The sequence below is a fragment of the Pleurodeles waltl genome, chromosome 3_1 (assembly GCF_031143425.1).
Source record: "Pleurodeles waltl isolate 20211129_DDA chromosome 3_1, aPleWal1.hap1.20221129, whole genome shotgun sequence".
Lineage (NCBI taxonomy): Eukaryota > Metazoa > Chordata > Amphibia > Caudata > Salamandridae > Pleurodeles > Pleurodeles waltl.
This window is the reverse complement of record NC_090440.1, coordinates 106,876,486-106,890,186: the sequence shown is the minus strand read 5'-3', so window position 1 is coordinate 106,890,186 and position 13,701 is coordinate 106,876,486. Positions and strand designations below refer to the sequence as shown.

At 44.0% G+C, this 13,701-nt stretch overlaps 1 protein-coding gene across 7 annotated transcripts in view; it reads right to left on the bottom strand.

Annotated features, from left to right (window-relative positions):
• The window catches only part of ANO5 (anoctamin 5), a 321,868-nt gene extending 308,980 nt beyond the window's left edge, over positions 1-12,888 (bottom strand). For 2 of the 7 annotated variants that reach the window (XM_069221943.1, XM_069221942.1), the window contains exon 1: positions 12,528-12,882. In XM_069221943.1, coding sequence (XP_069078044.1) covers positions 12,528-12,588 — 61 coding nt within the window. In that variant the 5' untranslated portion in view covers positions 12,589-12,882. Of the gene's footprint in view, positions 1-12,527 lie in introns of all 7 variants that reach the window. The other 5 variants (XM_069221941.1, XM_069221944.1, XM_069221939.1 and 2 more) reach the window with 4 other exon arrangements.
• Positions 12,889-13,701: the final 813 nt, after the last annotated feature.

Below are 13,701 nucleotides of genomic sequence, written 5' to 3'. Positions count from 1 at the left end.
GAATATTAAGATAGAGTACTTAGGCATCCAATATTAGCTGGGTGTGATAAGAGTGCAAATTTATACCACCGGCTGTAGGCATAGCACACAGAAGGCATGTAGAAAAAACACCGCACAGAACCCACCAATGATCAATGAGTATCCAACAAAAAGCCCAAACTCTCTCTCAAATAGAACGGCTATGAGCAAACATGATGCATGCTGGGAGGAATGGAACGCAATGGACAGTGGTCGGACGAAGACCCTTTATATTTCGTGGTGAGTTAAGGTCGTAGAGGTGTAATGGCTAGATTGAAGGTGGTGAGATGTTGAACTACAAACCGGACATATAATCTTTCGACACTGCCAAATCAGGCATACCGAATTATCACCATGTGCCTTAGTGTACAAGCAGGCCATGCAACAGTATGCAGAGATATGTGTAACTTGACATGTAAATGTATGCAACATTCACAGTTTTGACACACAACTGTCACGCTGGATGTGCTGATGTTCGAGGCTGCGACACCTGATACAGTTCAACAAGTGCACAGCATAAAGTTCCTAAATGTTAACCAATAACTACACAACAGGTGATATATCATATCAGCGATATCCTGATTTATCTGAAGTCAATGACGTTTATGTGTCCATATAAATGTCTTTCATGCAATGATTAGCTACGGAACACTAATAAAACGAACAAACAAGCACATGCAACCGCTGCACTGTTTGGGATGGGCGTGTTGCTGAGGGAAAAGATAATGTTTGTTTATGGTGCCTTAAAAAACTTCTGCTTAAGTACACTCACACTATATAACTTCACTGACGCAGATCTAGAAGTCGATTCACACTGCCACAGAGATTACAGCGGGCTCGGTTCCAGACAACCTGCCTTATTCTCTGTTAGTATTTTAATTAGCCACGCCCCCCTCCTATGTACTTATAACCTCCATATGTCTCCTTCTCTTTAATATGCATCTTAAAAACCCACAGGGAAAAACACTAGCCATGTGGTACTACCGCAATAACAACAAATACAGTACACAAACATTACTCATTCTTGAGACAACTCTCCTGGGGGCATGGGGCATATTTTTAAACAATAAATAAATCTCAAGCTTTATAACTGACAATGGCGGAACTGTATTGGAGTATATTTCTATAGGAGGGAGGGTAGTGTGTGGGGGGGCGGTTGTTGTTTGCTTGTGGGGGGGTTGTTTAACAGGTATGTTTCGGTGCTGCTTCACACTCCAGTGGATAACGTACTTCCCATATATCCAGTCAACGTAACATTTAACGGGTTTGACGCTAGGCCTACACTGGTTCCCTAATTATACATAAGCATGCCACCAGTATCAATCTAGGTCACAAGAACAGTGCTGAGTTTTCATCTAAAAAAACAAACACAAAAAATAACATCAAACTGTGAACATGCAGAGCCCCAAACAACCAACATGCAACCCATGTTCATGCTCATTAGCACAACAAAAAGATCACTCAAGTAACAATACTAGCTTAAATAAGATTTAATAGAAAGCTTCCTCGTCATCAGCCATCCTCTCCTGAACCCTAAAAAGACTCTGAAAAATATATGACGTCCAATGGTAAACCCTACAAGAACTCTAGAAATTACATCATGCATAGCCTTAGGAGGCTGCCCATAGCGCAATCACCAAAAACAACGTATAGTTAGAACAAGAGCCAAACAAAAGGAGCACCAGGGCATTGTGCATTAAAGAAGAATTGGAAATGATAAAATAACATCTCCAAACAGTTAATATGGTATTAAAGAGATCAAATACAAAAAAAAAGTGACACGGAGGAAGTCGGGAAATACTTTCACTGCTGGGCGCATGACTGTGAGGGAAATAGAATGGTCATTATCCCTCATCTGATGAAAGGGTGGGTTTAGGTCTTTCCTGAATTGCAGGAGTGCTGGGCCTTCTTCATCAATGGTATAAAGTTGGTTCAGATCCTGAATGTACAGATCCAGAAGTTTCACCTGCTTCTTTTTCATTATTTTCTTTCTTAGTTTCTTATATGGAAATGTTTTGGTTTCTTTGGCTGTGAGGTGTAAGTTCATCTTCTAGGTAGAGAGATGTGTTATTTTTTGCTGTTCAGCAGATGAGATGTGGCATGTGTAAAAGTTGGTGAGGATCTGCGGACACAGCCAATGCAAGTCTTTCAGAGTCAGGAACAGAGAGAATGTCAAAGGGGCATGCAAGAAATTGGGGATTCTGGCTAATCGGCCATGGTCACTATCCAGGTGATAAAGTCCAAGCCAAATATTTGGGAGAATACTTTGGTTTGGGTGGAGATCTGGCATCAAGTGAAATCTAATTTCTTCACATAACCACCTTCAAAACCATGTCGACTTGAGATATTATCCAAGAGCCCAGTTGCTTTTCCACTCATCATCAGCTTCACCAAACAGGCAATATAATGTTAAACAATTATTTGCTCTTTTGGCAGATCATCACGAGAACAGATGTAGAAAGTAGCCCAGATGAAATAAATGTATCTATTCTATTGTCTCCTATGTGGGTGCTGAAAATCACTTTATTAGACCCAGACGTAGCCTGTCAGGAGTCTTCTCAGTGCATTCTATTAAGTACATTGCGGTGCACCTATCTTTCACCTGAAAGGGAGCATCGCTTAACAGCTTTATGCTAAAAAATAATGTTTCTGCTGCTCCTTCTCCTGCCTCGCCATGAAATCCTGGAACAAACCACCCCTTCACCTAAGGACATCATCCTCGCTGACTGAATTCAGGATAGGTCTCAAGACCTGGCTATTCAACTGATCCTCCATCGCAGAAGGGTCCTCAGATCCTGGATACTCTCACGGGTGATAAGCTGCATTTTATAAATACTGATTGATTGATTGATTGAACAGTTTCGAACTCAACAGCTGACAAATCATGTCCGGCACTTGTTACAAGGTTCAATATGGGTCTACTCCACAAGAAACCATACTGAGTCGGACCGAGTTACAAACTGAGTAGCAGGTTGTAAGCTGGACACAGCACCAAAGAAATCTGAGACTCTGGGGAGAAAGAACCTACCCTACTACTATCACTACTGTGGGATGGCACAGGTGCAGACTGATTAAGTCACAAGCTCATACCCTGGTAATGATTTGGAACACATTTTAACAGTTAAAGGGAATCATTGAGGTTCCTGGAACTAAGGCAAACACATGTCTTCATTAGACCCTACGATCAGTATGGGATTGATCACACTAAAAGTACTTGTGTTATGCAACAGACCAAGTGAGTATGAACTTGCGAAGCAAGCACTGTAGTGCCTGAAAAAACGCTGGCCTTGGAATGAATGAATATATGCACATATGTGGCATTTATAAAGTGCAAAATAGCCAGAGACAATGGAGCACTATACAGGGCCAAAGGCAAAAAGGATACAAAGAGAAAACATTCCGTGTAAAAGAGCAACTGAGTCGAGATGGAACATACTTTAAAAAGGTGTATGCTTGATTATTTTAAATTATTTTGTTCAGTGAGGCTCATGTTGCTAGAGAATATGTTCCTTTACAGGAGCCAAACAAATGCATACAGTCTCCAACATCAAAAATATGTCAACTACTAAAACCAATGCTCTAATTCAATAGTAACACTGTTGTGGGCAGTCTTCAGCTGGGAATTTAAAAGCTAATTACCCACTTGGAACTTCTGCCGGCATTCCCGCTTTGTGGGCATCCCATGCATCTACAGTATACAACATTCAGACATATCCAGTCTTTGGAATTTAGTGTTTCATATCTACAAGTCAATCATCTGAACCCCACTGCCCCTGACTAAGGTATCTATTTTATGTCATCAATCGTAGCTCAAACATTGTAATTGTAGTTCATAGGTGCTGCTGTGGATTTACTTGGCATAAACATTGCTCTACATTAAGGATGCTGATAAAGATGAGATCATGGCTCCATGGTAACAGAGGAAAATTATGTTCAACACACTTACGGAAACATCGCACCAGTCGACTGTTGTAGCTCTGGGCAATGCACTATTACGTTTTTAATAGAGAACAGACATGATGCTTAGAGAACAGACCTGCTGCTTAAAGGGATCGACGTTCTGAGAAACTGAAACACACACTGAGGTGATAGTCATAAGTATTAAATGAGGTCTCATCTATTCCCTAGTGGGAGTAAAACGGCCCCTATATGTTTGGACAATGATCAGTTATTTACATTTCCCAAACAATGAAACTAGAATCACACATATCTATTGACTAAAGACATCATCCTCCCCTTGTCTATCCCACGACTGTTCATCCCAGTCATGGCTTCTGCTGCTTCTAACATGCAACCCCCCTCCCCATCCTGTAAGAGCTGTCTTGGTTTAGGACTCCATGACCATTCTGTTTTGGATGCAATTTGTGACGTGTTTGCATCGGACGTTTGACTCATTTTCGCTATGGAAATTGTGCTATCCACTTCCAATGCATGGCAGATGAAATTTCCCTAATTAATGCATATTAACAGAGACAGTGGACAAGGATGGATGACTTGGACACTGTAAATGAATTTCAGATCTGAAACATTTACTAAACTTCACGAAGAAGTAGTAAAACTTTCAGTCAAGAATTCCAAATATGACATTCCTAGCTGAGAAGAGAAGAGACAGCGAACATTTTTAGCAAAGTACATGAAATGTAGGGAGAAAGTGAACAGAAAATGTAATCAGACCAGAACATTTTTTTTTTAATTAGCATACTTCCAGATATGATGATAACCCGAAACGCATTTAATAACTGTAGGGCATGCACATTCCCATTGCAGACATGGAAAGCTCTCCAATGAGTCACGATGTGATCCCGATGTGAGCATTATTCGACAGTACAAATGTCATTACATTTCAAGAACCGTCTCATGTGAATTTATGCTGTATTTTCCAGGTATGGAATACAATAAATTAAAAAGGATATTAATGGAGAAGGAAAACTGAACAAGCATCAATTTGTCAGGATTGGAAACAACAATAAGGCAGAGGTAAGCTGCCTTACGGTGAATATAGTTCAGGCAATATGCACGTGACGCAGACAGTAAAACATCACCTGGGCCAAGATGTCAGCATCTTTGCACTCTTGATTAAACGCCACGTGAACTACCTCTGAAGATAAGACACGAAGAACAGCCTCATATTGTCATTGTTGAAAAAGCACTGCAGGATCTCAACAGAGCGTGTACAAAAGGTTCAGCTCTCACATAGCGAGGTAGCACTTGGAATGAGACACCAATATTAAACTGAGAACTAAGACATTTGTGGCACGGTAACCGGAAGTAAACAATACAAGATCCCGCTCTAGATGTCTGCAGTTGGAACAAGTAAACAGGTGCAGACCTCAAGACCGTCCCCGCAGTGCAAACATCGGTTCAACCAAGGTACAAGGTTTTCTACACACTTAACATAATGTTAAATTTGTATTACTGGGTACTGCCACTTCGACCCACGCGGTGTGCATGTCTGTTAGCACCGGAAAAGCTGGTGTTAATTCCCCACATTTTAAATGTGAAAAAGCATAAACTGCTTGTTATTTCACATTTAAAGCGACATTCGTGGTGGTATGTGGTTACCGCTAAGGGAAATGCAATCATAAAGCGGTAATACGCCTGGAAAAGGCAGAGCAGTCTCCTAGTGAAGACTGTGGCACTGTGGGCGTCCGCTGAAAACAAAAGTGAGATAAAGACAGCGTTATTTGACCCAGCCACTCCCATCAGCCGAGCACGCACATAAGGTGGTTTGAGACAGCTGCGCACAGGGATGACGCAAAGAGAAGTCTACCGCGCCGTCCTAAACCTCTGTCCGCAGGCATCTGATCAGTGCTTAATTTGTGCCTGTTGTGTCCGGTGCTGAGCACCGGCACTTATTTTTGAGAGCCGGGGCTTGTTCTTCTGCCTCAAGGATTGCTACGAGCGAAATACACATATGGGAAAGACGGAGGAAGAGAAAAACGAAAAAGCGTCACAATGGGAGAGAGCAGAATGCTGCAGGAGTGAGTTTAAGCGGCAGGGAGTGGCTTTAGATGTATTGAAGAGGCCCGAGAAGGCTTCAGGATTACACTGCCTCAGTATTCCGTGCTCGCACATTTAATTGCAGCAGCCGCGTGTTTCAGTGGAGAGCCCTGAGCACCGGCACGTTTTATTTACAAATTAAGCACTGCATCTGATCCTGCTGCCTGAGACACAGGCGTGAAGTACAACTGCTTGCTGGAAGCGTCTGGGCCTCGAGAAAACAACATTGTAACTGCGTAAGAAAGACGGCCTACTTGTCAAGTGGATTTGGGATTGTCAGGGAAACTGCTGCGCCGTAAATCTGCAATGTAGGAAGAACAATTGAGACAGTAGGAGGTAAACTCCGTCTCAGGGATGTTCACAGAAGGTCCACAGAATGTCGCATTAAAGGTATATGGAGCAATTCCAACAAAAATAGTGTCACAAAAATGTGCCTTGCATACCACCTACACACAATATTATTTCCTTTTATACAACCCCCAATAGGCACCGGAAGTAGGAGAGCTGAGGGTGCTGCAGCACCCCCAAAATAACTATGCCTGAGTTCTGAAGATGAATGAGCAATAATGAACGCCTGTAAATTGTGTTTTCACTTGGTGATGTATAAAAGACAACTACTGATTTCCACACATTATTAGTGTGCGCTACATAGTTTTATACCCTGCCAACCCTCTTGCTGAATGGATGTGGCTTATTTGCTGCACTTGTTCTTTGTATGACAATTGGATTTTTCACAATCCCTATAAATGATGTGATGTAACACTGACAGTAGACCCCCACTCTGAAAATAGTTTCAGCACCACCGCACAACCCCCATTCTAGTTCAATGAAACTAGCTTTGGCAAAGCCAATAAGGTCTCGATTTTAGACTTAATGGCTTCGCCAGCAGAATTTAACCACGGTGTACAAAACCCAAATGGAGTGCAGAATGGCTAAAAGAGGGGAACAAAAGCTATGACACAGTCTCCTGCGTCTCTTTGGAGGGACGCCCACCAAGCATGCGCATGCCTACAAAATCAGAAAAAGAAGGAGTAGCGTGGATGGGAAAAAGCATCACGGCACAGAAGGAACACAGAGGGTAGGGGTGTGAAATCATGGAGGATGGCAGTGGGGGAAAAGCAGCAGGAGGGCTCGGGAAAAAAAGAGGAGGTACGGGTGGGTTGGGGGAGCAAAAAGATTGCGTGGGGATGACACCAAACTGAAATGGAACAAGGCTGAGAGGGGAAAAAAGCAAACAGGCTACAGAGAGCAACACAAGTGTAGCAGAGGGGGAAGAAATACATGAGGGTGGCAGTTGAAGAACAAATGCACGCTTGTTGAGTGTTTAAAAAACAAAACAAAACAAAACAAAAAACCAGCACCTGAAAAATGAACAGTGGAAGGTCACAATTAAGGTGTCCATGCTCCAGGGGAGGGACAAACACAAGAGAAGGAAGTAAAACCTACACGAGATGACAAATAAGAAGCAAGCAAATCAGAGTGATAACAAAGCCAACCTAAGTAAGTAATGGGTGAGCCTGGGATGTCTGGCAGGCAACACCAAAAAAAGCACACATTTGTGTACTTTCGTTTCTCGTTGCTAAGTTCCTTGGCATTCCCTTCTCCCAAAAATCAAGATCTTGTAAATAAGAGGTGGTGGATCATCCTTCACCCAGGCAGTTTCCATTCTATTAAAGCTCTGTATGCTTTTTGCACCTTAAGAGTTTCTACTTCCTCAAGACTCAGTATGCCCTTGAACCCCAAGTGTTCCTACTCTCTAAAAACTAAGCATACACCTGAACCTGGAGGGTTTCTGCTCCATAAAGATCAGTATTCCCACAAGCTACAGACCCAGCGTGCTCTTGAAAATGGAGGGTTCCTACTTCCTAAAGAATCAGCAGGCACCTGAACACAGAGGTTTTCTACTCCCCGAATACCAAGGAGGAGGTTGAAACTATTAGTTTCTAAGACTTCTTGTATCACATCAACGTTATGTGATTCCACCCGCTGTGAGATGCTATACAATAGATATTAATCAATGGTCTGATCCCTAAAAGACAAAGATACCTCATATTTTGACATCCCAGGACAAAAATTCGATGAGCAGTAATCAGATAGCCACGTTTCTACCACTACGCTGCATTACACCAAGAAAGCACTATGATGTTAGTACCTGCAAAAAGCACACAGTAAAGCTTTGCATCTTAATGTTGAATAACGTGTAATATAACAAAGTTGCACTTATAGTCTAAAAACCCAAAATACAGAAGTAATGGTAGCCGCATTTGGAGTGGTTTTCTGACAAAAGAAGGCATTGTTTCCATCTCCCAAACAGCAGCTAAGTGTACTTGTGCGTTTACTCTTCTGAGCTTCGGTCTCACTTTCTTGGTGTCTAGAATTAACTTGTCTACTAACATGATACCCAACTGAACTCCAGCCACAAACCATTCAAGAGACACTTTCCAGCCATAGAAGAACCTGGCAAGAAGTAAATGCGGGCTCTGCCCCTAGTTTGTTCTGCCTACAAGATTTCATTCAACAAGGTGAAGGGAAGACAAGGTCAATATAACTTTTTACAACGTTGGACTAGCTTCTTTGATTAATTTCTGCAAAGATACTACCATCAGCATGGTAATCTGGATATAAAAAATATATGTGCCCCTACTAGAGGTGAGCTTTCTCTGAACTTGGTGCCCATCTGTGGGAATAGCTTTCAATCCTCCTGAAATTGCCTGAATGTCGCACGTCATATATATATTTTACAGTTCAACCATTACCTCTCAGTGCCCTCCTCCTTAAACACCACCAAAAATCTATGCAAGTGCCATGTGTACCCTGTCCAAATCTAGCCAAAGATTGTGATGGGTACGCAGACAGGTGTAGATATGGAAAAATCACCTAGTAGTCGTCTCAAAAACATTGCCTAATCTGCTCAGGGCTGCACTGATCAGTAGAGCTGGCACAATTGCCGAATGCACCACCTTCCTTGGTGTTTCTTTATATGCCTTCAATCAGCAACTGTGTAAAATTCCCCCAAGGGCAGAACTAAGGCCTGAAGACAGCTGTTCTCTCAGTTGCACCAAACAGAATGTGGTGTGATGCAGGACCGACACTGAATGAATTTAGGGCCACATGTACTAAAGCATTTTCCCATAGACATAGAATGGGTAAAGCCCTTTGGTACATCTGTCCCTTAGTGCTTTTTAAAGGAATGAGACAAGCAGAGAAATAAAGCACTGCCAGTGCACAACTTCAGATTGTAGTTGATTGGGCCCAACTGCACTCATTTTTGAGGCCCGGCACTTATTTTTCCTCAACAGAATTTGATCCAGAGCATTAGAGAGAAAAACACAAAAGGAGAAGCGAGGAAGATAAAGATAGAAAAACTGTGACTAAGCAAGAAAGCAAAGATGAAAAAAAGCTGAAAGTGCATGCTGTAGAGACAGGGAAAGTATGGTGGTGGTGGATTAACCCAGCGTCCTCACCAATTAATCATTGACTTTATGCTAGTCTTTGACTACGTACAGTATTCTGCTGCATTTTTGCTGCTAATATATATATGTAGATATATACATACACATACATATATACACACTTTTAAGTAAAACTTTGGGCCCGTGCACTTATTCTTTTAGAAATTAAGCGCGGACTCTCACATTAGTGAAGAAAAATGACATCATTACCTCTAGTTTGATCAGGGCCAGACTGTTTGCCTTGTCAGTCTAATCCCAAAGGCGCTTTAAGCAGAGAACTCAGTAGGCACTCCCTGACCTCCTCTCCACTGCATTGCCAGGTGGCATCCTGCTTCCCACTGCGAGGTGGTACTTCTACCTGGGACAAGATTTCATCACACTGTGCCCCCATCCAGCGCAACTCACTGTCTATTCAATTCTATCTTCAGGGACACCAGCGCAACACACTGTGTTTTCAATTCTATCTTCAGGGACACCAGTGCAACACACTGTGTTTTCAATTCTATCCTCAGGGACACCAGCGCAACACACTGTGTTTTCAATTCTATCCTCAGGGACACCAGCGCAACACACTGTGTATTCAATTCTGTCTTCAGGGACACCAGCGCAACATACTGTGTATTCAATTCTGTCTTCAGGGACACCAGCGCAACACACTGTGTTTTAAATTCTATCCTCAGGGACACCAGTGCAACACACTGTGTATTCAATTCTGTCTTCAGGGACACCAGCGCAACACACTGTGTATTCAATTCTGTCTTCAGGGACACCAGCGCAACACACTGTGTTTTAAATCCTATCCTCAGGGACACCAGCGCAACACACTGTGTATTCAATTCTGTCTTCAGGGACCCCAGCGCAACACACTGTGTATTCAATTCTGTCTTCAGGGACACCAGCGCAACACACTGTGTTTTCAATTCTATCCTCAGGGACACCAGCGCAACACACTGTGTTTTCAATTCTATCCTCAGGGACACCAGCGCGACACACTGTGTATTCAATTCTGTCTTCAGGGACACCAGCGCAACACAATGTGTATTCAATTCTATCTTCAGGGACACCAGCGCAACACACTGTATTCAATTCTATCTTCAGGGACACCAGCGCAACACACTGTCTATTCAATTCTATCTTCAGGGACTGTTTATCCACCTCCACGGGCAAGTGAACTCTACACATACTGCTGCTTAACACCCAGTGGCACTGCAAGTAGGGGTGAACAAGATGCTGCAGCACCCCTATAAATCCTTGGCGTTCAGATGGAGAATTATCAACAGAGAGGCCTTTATATTGTGTTCAAATACAAACTGTATCCTCATGGGCAACTTTGTTTGACAAAGTGCTGCCGATTCTCTGAACATGGAGAACAATGTTTAGTTTTCCTTTCTCTGAATGCATGTTTAGGATATTTTGTCATTTTAACTAGTGATACACTGATGCTCTTTCTGGGAACAGGTGAAAGAAGAAGGGTAGGCAATTCCAGAGGCTTTCTAAAACATACATAAAGATGAGCTTTGTTTACACAGTACAGTACAAATATCTCAAGATATATATCGGCAACATGGAAAGTACAATCAAGGCACTTGAGTCAGGTGATGTCGATGACCAGCACACCCACCCTAAAAACTGCTCCAGCACCACTGTTAACACCCGGAAGCCAACCCACGGCTCTTCAATACATCAGGTTCGTAGCGCTACATAATAAACAAATATACATTTTCACCCAATAGGATAATGCACGCAGAGACTCTGGGTGTTGCAATGTATGCAGTGATCTATAAGTCCTGCTAAAGCAAGCTCTGAAGGACTCCACCGCCCTGTAACCTGTCTGAAACAGAATTTCCGTGCACGACGAAGCCCCTAAACGTGCCTGGCCCTCTCCAGACGCGTGGTGTCTTTAAAACATCAACAAGCTCCCGTGGTCTCTGCATCCCACGGTCGCAGCTCGAATGTGGGCCTTAAAGTAAACCTGTTCCTGTACCGCGGAACCACCGCTTACGACTGGACGTCAGATCAGTACGTGTCCCTGCGCACCCTGGGCCGCTGTCTGCCCAGGGCCCAAAGCACTGCACGTTCAGGCATCCCAGAGTAGCCATGGGCACTGCACTGGCTGCTGGGGTGACCAGGATACACAGTGCAGTCCTGTACCCTTGAACCAGAAATCAGCTACTGGCCCCAGCGCTTCTTTAGCCCCACCGCCCGCCCCAAACCACAGCAGCGCTGTCTCTCTGTGGCACAGTCGTGAGTTCTCCATATCTCTCTAGTGCCCCCATGTCCACCGGGGAATAACGCACTCTAACTTTTCTCTTTGCATTCAGGTAGCTGCAGAACTCTTGTTTGTCCGTGTATACTACAAGTACCAGAATGCAACGAGGAAGCCTGGTTATCCCAGACAAGGATCGAGCAAACTTGAGAACTCGGTTGTGACCCCCCCGCAAACCCCCCCCCCCCCCCAACCCCACCACCTAATAAAAGCGGTGGCGGACCCCTCAAGAATCCGAGACAAGCCCCTACGTTTTGCTCCTTAAACACCAGGGTCCGCTGACAGACATGTTCAGGGAAGTGGGCAAATGCCCCTTCCGTCCTGACAGACTCCAGCTGCCTGTGACCAAAAGCCGGGACCCGGCTAGCCTTAGTCATCCTTCCCGCCCGCTTCCACCGTTATGTGACGGATAAACACCCACACTGCCGAATCCCAGCCTTAAATGGAAGGATCCCTCGCTGGCGACGCGGATTTAATTTTCCTTAGAACACCGAGCACACAATCGATCAGTGCAGTATCCCTTCCGCATAGCATGAAAATTAACCCAAACCCTGGTAGATGGAGCAGAGACACATACAGTACATGGCAGGCGAGCGTTTACAGGATCACAAATTTAATCTAGTTTTTGTCTAATAACCTGTGCGAGAACTGAGTATTTCCGATTGCTACATAGCATCCATTATCCTGTTCTCAGAGCCCTCGGTTTAGATAACTCCAGGGCAAGGCCAGGCAAATATATCTGTTGGAAGGAAGCGCCGCGCCCCCGCCACGGCCCCACCGCCCTCACTTACCGTCCAGAGCCGGGCTGTCGCTTAGCTCTATCAGCGTCTCGTGCTCCTTCTGGCGGCTCATGGTGGCTGCCGGGTGCGGACCGAAGTCCTGCGGAGAGGCGCTAGGTGTGCTTCACCGCGCCCTCGGTTCCATGCGAGGGGCCCGGCTGAGAGTAGAATAGAAGCCCCGGTGTCACTACAGTCCCTTCTGAGAGCCCAGACAGCCGCCTCCTCCACGGATGGAGCCTTAAAGAGACGGCAGACCTGGCTCCGGTTACTTTCTGTCGGCTGAACCCGGTGCGCCTTAAAGGGGCGCTCTGCGAGCTTGTGCTTCGAAGGAACCGTGCAGCCAGGGGCAGGGGATCTCTGGAGGCTGGGATTGTAAACAGAGCCGGGGTGGGGTTATTCCGAGTCCTTGAGTCACTCAATACGTGTGTCAAACAGAAAGGAGAAGGGCAAACTTCACTAGCAGAGTCCGCACTGTTACAGTAAAACGCTGGTAAATGACCGCAAAGCAGAATTTGGAAAACCGTAAATGTATTTTTAGAATGAATGATCATAGCTCCTACCATTTGCTCAGGATGGACAGCTGCTCGTTTCAGGACTAACTAAACATTGGTGTTGGTGATAATTCCCTTTATGCATCGCAGAAAACAGTGTTTTAGTGGTCACGTGTGCTCGCGCTACATTTCAACCTTGTAACACTGCCACTTGTTATATTTTGCTATAAAATTATAAAACTACACCTGGCAACAATTACAATTGAAGCTCCCGGGTGTACGTTATTTTTATTTTTTAATATTTCCGTCTGTAGCCATATATTTGTGACCATCTTATCAGTATTTAACTGGTAAGTGGACACTCATACTTTCATTCCGGTCGGGGTTATATATATCTACAGAAACAGACACATAGGTCCCTGGTGGATCCGGGATCAAATAGTACTTTGAATCAACAATGTTCCAACGAGGAGTTTAAACAATTCAAGCTGCTGATAAACATCATCTGTATCACAAAGCAATGACCGAAGGAAGGCTAGCTCACTGTATCACATATATAGGATCACTTTTTTTTAATCAACTATTGTATCATGATCATTCAGAAATACCAGCAGTGCTTATCCATAAGCAATCAAACACCAACAGTGATGGAAATAACTAACCACAAGGAGAAACCCAAAAGTGCGTGAGAACAA